General features: G+C 43.9%; 1 protein-coding gene and 1 long non-coding RNA gene across 5 annotated transcripts in view; one reads left to right on the forward strand and one right to left on the reverse strand.

Moving 5' to 3' along the window:
• Nucleotides 1–15,484, forward strand: part of LOC144823203 (serine/threonine-protein kinase N2-like) — a 643,207-nt gene that overhangs the window by 462,115 nt on the left and 165,608 nt on the right. For all 4 annotated transcript variants that reach the window (XM_078681534.1, XM_078681528.1, XM_078681543.1 and 1 more), the window contains one exon: nucleotides 1,691–1,766. In XM_078681534.1, coding sequence (XP_078537660.1) covers nucleotides 1,691–1,766 — 76 coding nt within the window. The remainder of the gene's footprint in view (nucleotides 1–1,690; nucleotides 1,767–15,484) is intronic.
• The window catches only part of LOC144823232 (uncharacterized), a 181,064-nt gene that overhangs the window by 22,850 nt on the left and 142,730 nt on the right, over nucleotides 1–15,484 (reverse strand). The gene's annotated exons all lie outside the window — the stretch shown is intronic.

The following is a 15,484-nucleotide window of genomic DNA, read 5'->3' on the forward strand; positions in this document are numbered from 1 at the left end:
TTAATTCTATTTTTCTGCTAGGGCAACAGAGTAAAATATTCTGTTGCTCTGGTAGAGGTCCTGACTGCCAAATTTAGAAATGTCCACTGGCCCTACAGACTTTCTGGCATTCACATGAACCAGTGTCAAGGCGTTTCCAGTGAATGCACTGAAACTTTACCCTACGGCACTGTCAAGGCAAATATTTTTGAAAATAAAATATAAATGCACCTACTGCACCCACCATGGGAGTCATCTCTCATGGTGAGGGGGGCATTTGCTGTTTTTATTTATTTACTGCCCCTTACCACCAAGGTTTGCCTGGCGGTGACAGGCAGAAACAACTTCTGTATGTTCACCCATCCTAATTAGGCGGACGCAATTTTAGGCAGTTCTCTGATGGCCTTTAAACAGCCAGCCTGTGTGAACTTTAGCCATGGCGGAGACGGAGTATTCTCCGTCATGGTTAAAGAATGGTCCGACTGCTTTTACATTCAGATGGTGGACCATCATGTTGGCGGTGAGCACACACCGTCACCGGTAAGCGCACCCCGTTGCCGGTAAGCGCACCCCGTCGCCGGTAAGCGCACCCCGTCGCCGGTAAGCGCACCCCGTCACCGTTGTAACGGCGTATGCTGACTGCCAACATTTAAATCCGGCCTAGTGATTGCCAATGAGCCGCTGATGGGACCTGTGCAGATGACAGCTGTGGATGATTTTACACATTAAATTATTAATAGCACTCTCATTCTAAAATTATAGCAGAAGAGATGTATTTGATGATGCTCTCTGCTAAGCTTTGTTTGTTTTTTATGATGCTCCTCAGTTATTTATTTTGAGCACTTTGTTGCTTTCAGAAGTTTGCATGTTTTGCTATCCTGATAAGTTGTGTTAAGGACCGCACTGGAGTTAGGGTGAAGGTAGGACAGTTAAGTTAGTTAGGTATGTTTAATTACAACCACTTTGTTATGGCACCGAAACGCATTCTCTATCATGGCAATCTTTTGCATGGGTCTCAGACGGATTTGGGTGCATTCTTATGGGTTTGTCGAGATTGCTTTGCTGTACATCAGAAAGCAGTACACCGCTTGTGGTTTAAATCAGTTTAAAGGATTATTAATAAGGATTGGCTAGTTTCAAGTGGGATGGAGATGTGAAGTAGTGGCTCAGTTACTAACACTTGGACTCGGACCATTGCAGTCTAATGAACCTTTGGCATTGACTAGCATTGGTATGTACTTTATCTCCCCTGTTTCACATTGTAAATAGTTCTGTTGTATTGTAAAAGGTAAAAGAACACTATACTGTGGTGCCTGTCCAGCACTATTCCGGTTACGTCCTGTGCCACTCTCTTTCACATCTTGGTTTTTGTAATCTATTCTCAACCGTATCCCTCACTGTTCTGTTTAAAACGCCTCCCGATTGAGAAACTCCTGTTATAATAAAAATGTTCTTTGTTAAGTGCTCTGCTGGTTTTTGGTCCAAAGTGTGCTCAATGCCTAAAATTAAATAAAAATACACTTGTTTGAGGATTTTAGCCTGGTGAGGGTTGGCTGTGATGGGTTTCAATTGGATGTCTTAGAATTGTTAGGAAAAGAGGATGCCTTTCAGTTTGACCGGTCATAATAGAAAGTAATTTTTATGATAATCTGAATTTAAATTTTGTGATTGGGTAATGCTTTCTCACCCAATTCCTTGCTTGTTGTTTCAGGTTACATTTTTTAATCCCATCATAGAGCGAATTCCAAAGCTTCAGCGGCAGAAAAAGATCTTCTCAAAGCAGCAAGGTATGTATGCACCACAGCCGAAGGAAATGCAATGTTACAAAATACTCCTGCAGTGTGCTAAATGACATAATATGGCCAAGAGTATCTATTAAGCTCCCTTAAAAGACATATGGTGGCACATAAGAGGATTAACCACGCTCCCCACTTATAAGCTCTTCTTAAAAAGACCGCTTTTCCATGTCTCCTTTCTCTTTGCAACAAATTAGACTTGCCTAATATTCATAAAGTTTGGAAATGTTCCCCTGCCCTTTTGGGGTCTCTTAATGACAGAGAAGGATTTCTAGGAATAGTAGGAGTTGCAGCATTCCCCAGAATAGAATCTACTACACATCAAGTTTAGTAGAAGACCTAAAGTAATGAGAAGAGTTGATATTCTGAACACATCAAACAGTTTTTATCTTACCACATAATTTAGGCACCAACATAAGACAGAACGTCTTGACAGGGAAGCCATCTTAATTCTCCATCTTAGTAGTCAATTATGCATCATGTTTTGCTGATTGGGCATGTTTTCTAGTTCGGCCTAACTAAATTCCTGCTGGGAATAAAAGCATAGCGAAGTCCCCAAAATTATTTAATCGGGCAGGATCACTTTTTAAGTGTTAGCAATTTTCTGCATTTTTTAAAAAAATGTTTTTTTTATCGCAGTGGTGTTTTTAGTCAGATGTCAAAATATTGCCTACTTCTCTAGCATTGGGTCTATTAAAAATTCACATGGCTGAATATTTCCCATCGTCGGGTTGGGAATTCTCTGTAAACAATGTTGTGAAGCAGTGGCCTGTAAAGCAACTAAATATAATCGATAACAGCCATGCACCACACATATCCTATCCGCCTTCTTTCATCGCATAAAGTTTGACCAATCAAGTGGGTAAGCAAAGCCTCTACCTACCACATTTCCTACTGCATCTTAGTGCGAGGAACACACAAGTGTTAGGTCCAAGGTTTTTACGACAATTTAAATGTTCACAAGAAGACAACCAAACTTGAAGTTTGAAGTGAAAAACATTTAAATTGTCAAAAAAACCTTGGACCTAGCTTACCCACTTGAGTCTTTCCCTTAAGACACAGTCTTTAGGTCAGTCCCTGGTGCCTACAACAGGTTAAAAGTTCAGTTACCTTAGTCTCTGATCTAGCTACATTGAAGGGGCACACTTTTAAAACAAAAGACCGGATTCTCCTCATTTTTCAGAAATTTCTGTAAAAAATTGCATTAATCTCAGATACTTAGGAATGCTCCTCATTAATGAGCAGCATGTATCCATCAGCAGTTTCTTACTCAGCAGTGCTGACTAAATAAGGTTTGCTGTGCCTAAAAAACTGTGTACGATTCTTGCTCCATTGTCAATGGTACATTTGAAAACAAGCCTATCATCGTCGCTTACAGAGTAGAAAAAACAGCACAGTTGCTGAAGAAGTCATTGTTGACAACATTATTAGTTACAGCGCTATCATTTTCTGACATTTCGACAACAAGCTTGTCTACTACAGGGTTAGCTGCAGTATCATCAGTTGTAGTACTGTCAGCTCCTGCATACTAAATTGCGAAGACTGGTTGTAGCCTCGTCAGTTGCTGATAGATTTCTTTTGTAATGCAGTAAAGGCTATTTTGATAAGGACAGCTTTCTCGTTGCTGCCTTCAATATTGCCCCAGCCGCCAGAACGTATACTTCAGGAACTAGTTATTTTGGAGAAAGATGAGGAGTATGGGGATGATGGCAGAGCATAGATAACACTATTCTTCCGTCCTGGTGAAGGAGATGTCGATTGTTGACCCAAGTTACCTCCCAGTGCAACCCACAGTTCAAATGTATGCAAATGGAGTCCAGCTGCATATCCGAACAGGCAACCGAAAAAGTGTACATGAAAGCATTACTGTCTGCTTACAACATAATAATGGAAACGACCAGAGAAGCGTGCAGCCGACAGCAGACGGAGAGGGATTCATTACTCTCGTCCCTGTGGCAAGACTTAGGTGCCTCTGGTCACATTCAACGCGCCAGAATATAAAGCGTTGTATTTCAAAGAAGTCGGGCATCACCTTGTTTATTTACATAACAGGCTGACTCAATATCTTCACTAGAATAGCAGTCGCTTTTAATGAAGGCAGAAGGATCGCATTCTGATACCAAATTTGATCAACTTTGCTACAAGCTACAAACCCAACACAAGGGCTATTCACAAAAATCAAAGCCTGAAACCTAAGCAAGAACGTCCTTACAGTGGATGACCGTACTAATACTCTACACCATCATCCACATTATAGAGGAGAACTTGTAAAGTACAACAGAAATAGAATCTTTGTCTTGATAAAGGTGGATAAAATTGCAATCAACCACCGAAACGCGTCGACGCCCCAGTACAGTGTGATTCATGGTTCATACATCGCTGTTGACAGAATAATATTCAATCTGCACAACACCGTTGTTTAAAAAAAGAACATTAGAACACATACCGTGTATTGCATAATTTGTATGTCTCACTGTTGTTTCTGTCTTTCAGCAATATTGCTGGTCAATATTGAAACTGATTGTTATTTTTATCATGTTTTAATTTGTGTCTAGCAGTCAATCTTGTTTTCTGCTTTTTTTAACCATATTGTATACAATAAAATTCAACAATTTTTTTTTAACCTTTATTCAGTTGTTATAGTTACTGTTATTTCTTTAATATGATGATTATGTGAATGACCTTATTCAAGGGAACTGTTCTTTTATATTGCTTACAACATGTACAACATTGGTTAAAATACAGCTACGTATGCCTTTGACACAAAGACAGAAATCCTTAAAAAGGAAGCAAAAAGACTTTTGGGAAGCAAAGAGATCAACGCCTATACACCTAACACTGCAGCACCAATTGATTGACACCACAACCAACATCTTTGTCCAAGATGATCTGCTCTGTGCCGTAAAGGTAAAACTGGAGGCTGTAGAGTCCCAGGGAATGTCCTCCCGCCAGCCCAGCCTAGAGGTAGTCTCATTTGGCCATTCTGAACAGTAAGATGCTCCATCTGCTTCTTACACGGGGCCACAAATAAAATCCACTCCAAGGGTTTTGAGAATCGATGCACCTCGACTTAAAATCAGACACATTCTGAGACGGAGCACTGACCTTCCAGCGAACACACAAGCCACCTCTCAGGGCCTCACCACTCTTCAGGCTCCAGGCGGCACAGAATAAAAGCATAGGACCTGAAGCCCACTCAGACAAAAGGCCTCAATCCCCATCAGCCCTAAGGTACTGACAAACAAACAGCCATCGAATCCAAAAGACTCATTGGTGCCAACACACCACTCCAATTAAAAATAAAAGGTCTCATCTCCGAAACCGGCATGGAAGCCCACTTCCAAAATGCAGTTGGTGCAAAAATTATCCTACTGCTCATACCAAGGACACTCAAAAGTCTACATGAAGTGTTTGATGACTGGTAGTGTCAAATCCACATTCACCCACACATGGGGAAGATCTATCCCAAGGAAGCTAATTCCCTTGAACCTTGCCCAATCAAGTGAAGGCTTGCTATCCCTCCTCCTTATGCACTTGTTTCCCCACCAACTCCACTAGAAGTGGTCCAACATCACCTTCCTCACACTCCCCTCCAGGATCTCCACATTCTTGGTCTGACACATGAAGTCCGAGTATTTACGCCCCTCCTGATAACTATGAGTCATCCTCAGCCAACAGACAACCTTTGGGAGGATTATACTGTAGACCCTTCAGGGGACAAAGACTTGGAGCCTGTTCCACTTAGGGCCTCTCCCCCTGACGACACTGTTAACTTAGCATGGGGTCACACAGAGCGCTCGACCACAAGATGGATATAAGCACCATTCCTGAGTAGGAATAGTTCCTCGTGAATAAATTGTCTGACCAAGAGATTTTGAAAGAATCTGGCTGGGCCCAATGCGGTTGCCTCTAGGGTAGAAAAAAGTATAAAGCTTCTCCCTCAGACCCCATCAACATTATGGTTAATGTCTCTCCGGACTTCTTGCTAGTGCATACTGCTTGTAAATGAGCCTCTGTGCAAGCCATAGGAGATGCTTTGCCACCAGACGAGAGAAAAAAAAATTGTGCTGCTGGGAAAAGGGTTGCAGTGGGAGCCACCGGCAGATCACCAATGCAGTGGGCCTCCTCTTAAGGTATGACAGAGCCCACTGGAAGGAGAAGGAGAGACTGCTACAGCATCTCCCAGAACGAAGGGGTACTAGTACACTAATAGGAGCTCCTCCCACAAATCCTACTCATGTATTTTTGAAGGTGGGGGTTCCTACATCTAGACCTGCTTGCTGTAGGAAGTTGGCTCTGTATATACTATACCAAAGTAAGGTATAGTGTGCGCAGAGTCCAGTGGATCCCCAAAGGTAGGCAGAGGTAAAAGTAGATAATACCTTAGTCTCTATATGTGGTAGTGTGGGCGAGCAGTAAGGCTTTATCAGAAGGTAGTGTTAAGCATTTATTCTACACACTCAGGCAAGAAATGATTTTACACACTCAAAGACTGAACTCTGACCAATTGTTTTGTATAAAAATGTCATTGTTGTATTTTATTTTTAGAACCAAGCCAGACTTGGTGCAGGTAAGTAAAATAGTATTTTTCTGATATAATACAGTTGAATGCAGTTGAATTCAATTACAGGTAGGTCAGATGTTCAGAAACATCTGAAATTACTTCTAAGTTACTTTGTAATTACTTTGCGATTACTTTTTAAATTACTTTTCTGATTACGTTTTCTACTCTGTGATATGCCTAGATATCACACTGAGATATTTCCTGGATGAAAGGTAAGTGAGTCGCTTTTGATTAATACACAGTTTCTTAGGTTTTCATACAATTTCCAACTCTACACTTAGAACCTTTTTCATAGAAAAGCAGTCAATGCAATCCTATGGTTAAAAGGTAAGCACTTGGTTGTGGGAGTTGGGTTTATTGGGTTACAACAGGGTTTCCCGCTGGGTCGAGGATCATTTTCCTTACCAGCTCCGGTCGCAGTTGGGGAGGGGGGGGGGGGCGCTTTCTCCAGAAAGGGGCTGCAGGCGTTGTCAGGAGACTTCAGGTAGGTCCGGGATCACCAGATCCCAGGTCAGGATCGCCGGGGAGACCTCCTTGTGGTGTTGGGCCACTCTGGCTGTGGGCATTGGGTGCAGAGTGGTGCTGATTCTCAGAGTTTGCTGATGAACAAATACCGGTGCTCACGGGAGACAGTCTTTTTCGTGAAGGCAGGGCAGGTCCTCTGAGGGTTCTGGGGGGCTGCGGACTGCAGGACACACCGAGATTCCGCAGGAGCAGGTCAAGGCCAGGACAGGCCGGTAGGTCCAGGGGCCAAGTCAGTTGGTGTTCTCCTCTTCTTCCTTCAGCACAGCTCTTCGGTCCTTCTACTTCTTCTCTGAGGAGGCAAGGTTCAGGGTTGCCCCAAAATACTAAATTTAAGGGCCAATGGGTCCCTTCCTTGAGGTGGGTACACCCCTTATTATACCACCCTTCAGTGGGAAAGGGGCATAACCCTCACTCTGGTTGCCTGGGTCTCCCCATCTTCAAGATGACGGGGACTGAGAGTTGTGCTTCACTTCGCCTTCCCCACCTGAGGGATGGGGTTGGCAAAGGTGGCACACCTCTCTTCCTATCTTGGTTTTCCCGCCGATTCTCTCGCCCAAAGTGGGGGTCAAAACTGGTGGGGGCCAGTTGCTGGGAGCAGCAAATGGCTGGGTCAGCTTACAAAGGCAGCAAGCCTTTGAAGCTTCCCCTCCGTGGACCCATGCCCATCCTGGGGGAGGAGACTTGGCACCTCGACCCATGATGTGCTTTGTTTCAGGACGCAGAGAGCAGCAGGCTCTCGACCCAAGGGTCCAGAAACCTGTTTAGTGGTGGCAGCTAGCAGGCAGCCACTCAGCCACGACTCTGTTAGATTGTTTTTCAGGGGACATCTCTAAGATGCCCTCTGGGTACATGCGGTATTAAATCCCACACTTGATATCAAACTTCCCAGATTTCTGGGGGGTGGAGTTTGCCTGGCTCTAAAATAGTCGCAGCTTGAGTGTGCTCCCAAAACTGAGTTCTTAATTCTGCAGGAATTTGCCAATTCCTCTATTATATAAGGTGCAAAAACACGTGATCCAGATAAATTGATCTTCTGCTGCTAAACGCTACTTTTAGAGGGCTGGACGACTCATTTGGGACGAAGATATTCAGAGGTGTGCTGTTGCCAATAGCTCGGCCTACCTCACGGAGTGTGACGCCATCCCTGGGTGCGGAGGCCGCTAAACTTTTTCTGTGGGGGCCTGCTTGGAGCCTTTTGCTGACTTGGCTCGTGGCTGTGAGTGACCGCGGCTGAAGGGTGTGATCCTGTGGCCTGGAGTGGTGGCAGGACTGTCTCCGAGGCTGTGGTGCCAGCCTTGCCGGGCGTCGCGTGGGCCATGTGACTGAAGACTTCCGGAGCGTGGTCGTGTGAGCCGGTTGGGATCTTCCATCCACTTTGGCATGTGGCTGAGTATCATCTCGCCCTGAACGGTGGTCGCTCCTTCTGCGTCGCCCTCAGCGGGGGGACCTGCACTGCTGCTGCTGGCTGATTCTCGGCTCCCAGTGTGGACAGACCCAGGTAAGGGGGGCGCGACGCGAGGGCCACTGTGTTGGCACTGGTCTAAATCTCAATGCACATACCTCATTAAAGGGGGCAGAGGAGTATATAGAGCCTGCAAAAACGTACCAATTTGCTTGGCTGCATCAGATAACAGGAGACGTTCAGCAGAGTTGCCATCAGTGTGGGATACATCGGAGGACTAGCTCAAGCAAACCCGTAACACGCCGTTAAGCTCCTCCAGCACCCTGGGCCTCACAAAGTGCTCATTATTAGCCACATGATGTGGGAAAACAGATAAACACCAACCCAAATTGCAGTTTGAGTAGTGCAAATCCACTAGGGCAAGAGTTGATGGCACAGAGGCATTATCTGCGGTGCTGGGAGCCCTGAGAGCTGATCTAGGGGGAGCTATGCGGGCCATACTCACCATTATGCAGCAAAGTCTTACCACTATAGATGGTAAAATTGACTCCCTCACATACCGTATGAACCATTTGTCAGAGAGAATGGACAAGCAAGCAGGAAGAATTGAAATGGTACAGAGAAGGGTGTCTGAGGCCGATGATCAACAAGTTGAGACTACCGGGGCACAGAAGCGATTGGATACACTGATGGAGACGCTGCAAAATAATGCTGAGGACTTAGAAACACGCTCAGGGCACAATAGTCTGCGCGTCATTGGACTGCCCGAGTCCACAGCTAAAATGGCAATATGGAACAAATCATGGAACAGTTACTCATAACTCTATTGGGCCGCAACACATTCTCACCTGTATTTATAGTGGAGAGGGCACACCACTCGCTAGCCCCTCGACTGGCCCCTTTGCCCCTCCTTGCCCAATAATTGTTTGGCTCCTAAACTACAGAGATGCGTCGTTATTATAGGCAAGGGAGCTCCGAACACTTCGTTATGAGGGCTCTGAACTATCCATATACCTAGATTTCACATTACAGGTACAAGAAGCACGGAAACAATATGCTCCTCTGAAGCGAAAATTGAGAGAACTCAACATAAAATACACAGTTCTTTATTCTGCACGACTCCCAGTAACAATAGATGGCAAGGCCAAAATTTACACAGACCCAAATAGTCTGCACTAGATGCTTAAGAAGCATCATAATTCCAAATCCAAGCAATCTGGGCAGGGCTCGGAATTGGATGACAGCGCCCCCCGCAGGACCAGCAGGATTAAAGCTCACATTTTCTCGCACAATTTTATGCCACGTATGCGCACCTGAGAAGAGCTGTCGCTACTATTAGTTGTTAGTCAAAAGATGTGTTAAGTGTACCAGCCAAACACATAATAATTGGGATGTAAAATCCTGTACGTTCATTATATTCACTGAACAAAAAGACTTGCACCTACAATTTAACATGTTCAGTAGTTGTTAAGAAGTTGGAAGTATTATATATGATAACAATCGGTCGCACGACTACAACACTGGAGTACATCTTAGTGGGACTCACCGCCACGGCGTGTATTACAAACAGCACTGGACCTGTAAGGGGTGAGGCACAGAGGGAGGGATTCTGATGCCATTTAGCAGGGGGAAGACATGGCGTGGGAGGGGGAGCGGGTATTAGATTTAACAGCTTATATACCTTAAGTAGCCGAATGAAGATAACTGGATTGAAAACATGTCTTATGTTTGATATTATAACTCAAGAGAAGTACACTGAGTGAAAATACGGTTAATAGGGCCCCATCTAATTCGAGTGGCGCCACTATATAGGTTTTCTGACCTGGAATGTCAGAGGGTTAAATGACCAATGTAAAATCTGTACAATTGTTCTTTATTTGCATAAACATAATGTTAATGTTGCTATACTTCAAGAGACACATCCAGATTAGTATGAAGGGCACCTATGTAGCAACTGGATTCACATCACGTGCCCGGGGGTTCTGATACAGGCACGTGGCGGAGCGGATATACAAATCTAAGAGGTATGTGTAGATCCTGGAGGAAGATATGTTGTAGTGTGCTATTGTAAAGATAATCTTGATGTGCTTATAGTGGGTATTTATGGTCCAAACTACGACTGTCCCCAATTTTACAGATCTTTAAATAATAAGCTTGCCGCGTATAAGAATATTCCACAGTTATGGGGGGGGAAGGGTTATAACTGCGTCTTATCACCTGACCTATTTAGATCCAGGGGGCCACCGAGACGACCATGAGCTGCAACGAAAGCGATCACTGCGCTTGCAGAGACAAGCAAATTGATTGATGTCTGGTGCTACCTGTCACCACAAGGTAGGGAATATACCCATTATTCCTCGATGCATGACATACATACACGTATAGATTACTGGCTCCTCTCAAAGCCTACTCCCCTACATTCCAGAATGCACACATTTGCCACGCACATTTTCTGATCATACTCCTGTTAAGCTGATACTAGCCCCCCGATGGCATGGAATCTAGGTTCCTCACTTGGCAATTCCCACAATATTCACTGCTGGATGTAGGGTTCCGTGAGGAGCTTGCACAAGCAATAGGTAATTATTTCCAAAATAATATTGTGAGGGTACTTCGAATGGCCCATTTTGGGAGGCATTCAAGGTTTATTTTTGTAAGATGACAATTTCAAAACATCATGGGGTTCTTCAGTCCATACAGGACCGAATATTAAAAACCTGAAAACGAGCTAGCACTGCTTGAACGTGACACGCAGAGAACATCCGCGCCCAAATGATTGGCACAGATTAGAGGGAAAATTGACGAATACAATGGACTTGCACAATCAGAAATGGTTCACCTTGGGAAATATGCCATTGCTAAATTATACGGTGAAGGGGAGAGACGCAGCGCAACATTAGCTGTTTTGACCCGGCCGGCGACGGGAGACAGTGAAGTGTTGCCATTACAAGATGATGATGGCGCACAGGTATGGAGTGCCCCACAAATTGTTGAACGTTTCTGCGCTTACTATGCAGACCTTTATACCTCGCGTGAACTTAATGCTAATGAACCAACTGATGAGTATTTAGCGCACATATCCATGGAAGGGCTGACTAATGCCCATAAGGAACAACTAATGGCTCCTCTTCGCCCCACTGAAATCACTGCAGCCTTAAAAGATGTGCAAAGTAATAAGGTTCCGTGATTGGACAGCCTGACTGTGGCCTTTTACAAGGCCTACCAAAATGGACTAGTCCTCCATCTGGTTAATTTGTTTGAGGAAAGCACTAGGGATGGAATAATGCCCTCGACAATGCAGGAAGCTATTTTGGTTGCACTGTTGAAGCCTGAAAAGGCACCGACACGGTGTTCCTCATATAGACCATTGTCGCTATTCAACATCGGCCCGAAAATTTTTATGCAAGTTTTGGCTAATAGGATTTCCCCGCTGCTACTGGGACTGGTGGGCCCGGAGCTATTGGGATTTATTCCTGGTTGTTCCCTGGCAAGTAACTTACGCACTTTATTCAGCACAATCGCACAAGTGGATCCGGATGTCCATGCGGCATCAGTTTTCTTGGACGCAGAAAAGGCGTTCGATTTGGTTGAGTGGGGGGTTTTCATGACAGTGTTGAGACGTGTGGGAGTTGGGGAGGTATTAAAAAAATAAGTGGAAGTATTTTACACGTACCCAGTGGCATGAGTGTGAGTAAACAGCATTCTATCTGTCCCAGTAGCAATCACAAGGGGCACAAGAGGGTGCCCACTCTCCCCATGTTATATGCATTGGTGGCTGAGCCCTTGACAAGTGCAATGCGGGAATACCATGCTCACCGTGGCATACGATTCCCACAATACAATTTAATTATATCTGCATATGCAGATGACACTTTATCATATGTGAGAAACCCAGATCGAAACTTAACTCTGTTACAGGAAGTGGTGAGATTCTGCAGTCACTCTGGCCTATGCATTAATTGGAGCAAATCCCTTATATTCCTTCTGACTGCTTCCATCACTCTGGTGCATTTGAACTACGCTTTAACGTGGACCACAGAACCAGTGCATTTTCTTGGTGTCCAACTGCATACAGACCCAGGGTTAGGTATTTGTGAAAATTATGGTAGGGCAGTGCAGCATCTCACAGATACTATAGAAAGGTGGATTAAGCTACCACTATCATTGTTAGGGTGCATCGCACTCATGAAGATGATAGTGTTACTGCAGTTTTAATTTTTCTTCATTAACATCCCAATCTTATTACCAAAATCTCTATTTCGTACTCTCCGTACTTTACTAGCAAGCAACCCAGGGTGCAATTGGCTACACTGGTAAGACCCTACACTGCAGGCGGACTTAACACACCAGGCCTTGAAATATACTACAGCTCTGCACAACATATCCATTTGCATGCCTGGCTACACAACCCACCCAATTTGCCACATTTATATCTCGAAAGAGAAGAAGTAAGTCGTACCAGTCTTTTACATTATTTGCTCCTCAAACCACAGAGGCGATACCACGTTATTGACCCTGTGGGGATTACTAGGAATCAATTGCATAAGACTGCAGATATGCAGGGAATGATATATCTTCACTCCCCCAAACTACTAGTAGAGGGGTGCAGTTGGTTCCCTCTGAGAGAAGACAAAGCAATAATACAGGCCCTTCACACACTAAACATAGACAATATGGGGGATCTATATATAAACAGGATGGTTCGCTCCTGGTAGCAGGTCCAGACGGAAGCTTCTGGTCGACCTCCACTTATTAGGTATCACTACTATTGAGTTAGACAGGCACTAGGGGCCAAGCTGGGAGAGAATATGACAGAACCTCAGGAATTTGTATAATTGACATATCTATTGCAGACCCACACAGCGAGGTATCTCAAATTTATATACACTTGCAAGATTGGATCGTAACCTCAGCCAGACAAAATCATGCCAAGAATGACAGGAATAATTAGGTTGTTATATTAGAGGAACAGTGGTTATACTGGTATTCGGTTACAAAGTCCATCTCGCAAAATGGTAAACACCGTTTAATACACTTCAAGTATCTTCACAGAGTATACTACACTCCAGGGCGTCTGCACAAATATGGGCCACGGGAGGACAATAACTGCGTGAGGTGTGGGATGGGGGGTGCCAACTTCACTCATCTGACCTGGTACTGTCCTGGGATCCAAGCATTTTGGGCAGCTGTGACCAAGGCACTTCAGGACATATCTGAAACGCAACTTTGTCTATCACTCCCTTGGTTGCCCTTCTAGGCTACGACAAAGAAGTGCCTCCCGCAGACTGGTCGCACTTGGTATACTACTCTCAAAGCGGAGAGTGGCCATGCGTTGGATGAAGGGGCCATTGCCTACATTAGCAGAGTGGTTCACAGATTTGACATATTGCATTACACAGTCTGAAAACTACAATGCTTTTAGGCCATTAAGCTGTAGGCCACAAGATATTTGGGAACTGTATCAGACATGCCTTAGACGTAGGGATGTAGAAGATGCGGAGAGGGAGGGAAGTGAAGACAGAGGGGAGGACTGACCCCATAAAAGGCTGCCGGTTGCATTCATACCCTCTGACTGGTTGGAATGATAAGAGAATTTGTATATGAAATATGCCAGTGCTAGAGGATGTCTACTAAGCAGGTCTGATTCAAAATTAAGTAGATCATGTTATGTGCACGATTACCTTACTGACATGTAATCATAATGTTTCGTTCAATGGCTCTCCAAATGTCTCCTTGTATATCCTCGTTTTTGTTCGTTGAATGTTTTCTCAAGCTATTTATTCCATGATACTACAATTTGGCTACTGTGAGGATAAAACTGCTTAAAATTAAAAATAAAGTAAAAAAAAAATCCCAGATTTCATTAAAGCCATTATGGTGCTGTCTCAAAGACCGTATACTCTTTATAGCTTTACTGCACTTACAGTGTCTAAGAATGGACTTAGACACTGTAGGGGTATCAAAAGCTGGCATAGCTAGATGGATTATTAGATGTATCCAAACATGTTAACTTAAAGCAAAAAGGGTTCTCCACACTCCCGTAGGCCACATTGTATTAGATAGAAGGGGGTAACTCTGGCATTTCTAGGGAATAGTCCCAAAGCTGAATATCTGTAAAGCAGCTACATGGTCAACACCACACTCCTTTACCAAACTTTACTGTGTGGATATTCTTGCTCCTCAACAGACTAGATTTGGCTGAACAGTTTTATTAACTCTGTTTCAGCCATCGGCATCATCCCCTAACGACCACTTAGAGGAGTACTGTTTACAGTCTATTTAGAGCATGTGGATCTACAGTCGCACATGCTATGAACACATGTTACTTACCATGTAAGCATCTTTTCATAGCTTGAAATGCTGTAGATTCATATATGCCCATCTTCCTCACTGGAGTCAGTGTCTTGTTTGCACATTCCTGTAACATGAAATATCTACTTTTCTTGTAAACACTCTTTGCATGGTCACCACCTTCTCGCTACTAACCTCTCCGTACTTAGACTCGCCTGCTGGGTGGAAAACAATCCAACAATGAAGTCAGTACCCATGCGCATTCTCTACTAATGGAGGAGTCACAGCATACCTTGTGACTTGAAAGGACATCTTTGAAGAAAAACAATTTGCAATGTCTGCACCCGTTACTAGATGCAGGAGTATGCATAGTATGTCAATTTACAGAATTACAAGCTACAAACAGACGGCTACAGGGTAAGTAACATATTCTGGATGGATGGATGGATGGATGGATGGACGGATGGATGGAACGCTGTATGGAATGAACTTCAACAAGGGCTCATATCATTATGACCTAAAAGTCTATTCAGACTTCCAAGTTGGACCCTGAAAACACATTTTAAATTTAAAATATAAACATTAAAAAGATCCTTTTCTGCTGTTTCCACTTTTTAAAATCATGTTTTTATTAAATCCAACCCTTCAGCAAAAGCCAGTTGTAAATCTGAGTCATCAGTAAATACATTTAGTGAGCAAAATTCAAAATCTTTAACCTAGAGCTAGTAGCTCCTTTCCTCATTATATGAGGTTAGTTGGTCATTTTAGATTGAGTCTCCTAGTTCAATATAGCAATAGCATACTGTCACTGTAAAACTTTTGTTTTACAGTTAGCTTGATGCACCAGTGGAAGCTTCCCTTCTGCTACATTGAGCTTCCATGATGTTCATGAAATGCCTGGTGGTGCACATGTTTGACGCCAAGGGT

Source organism: Lissotriton helveticus, chromosome 1_1 (genome assembly GCF_964261635.1).
Source record: "Lissotriton helveticus chromosome 1_1, aLisHel1.1, whole genome shotgun sequence".
Taxonomy (NCBI): domain Eukaryota; kingdom Metazoa; phylum Chordata; class Amphibia; order Caudata; family Salamandridae; genus Lissotriton; species Lissotriton helveticus.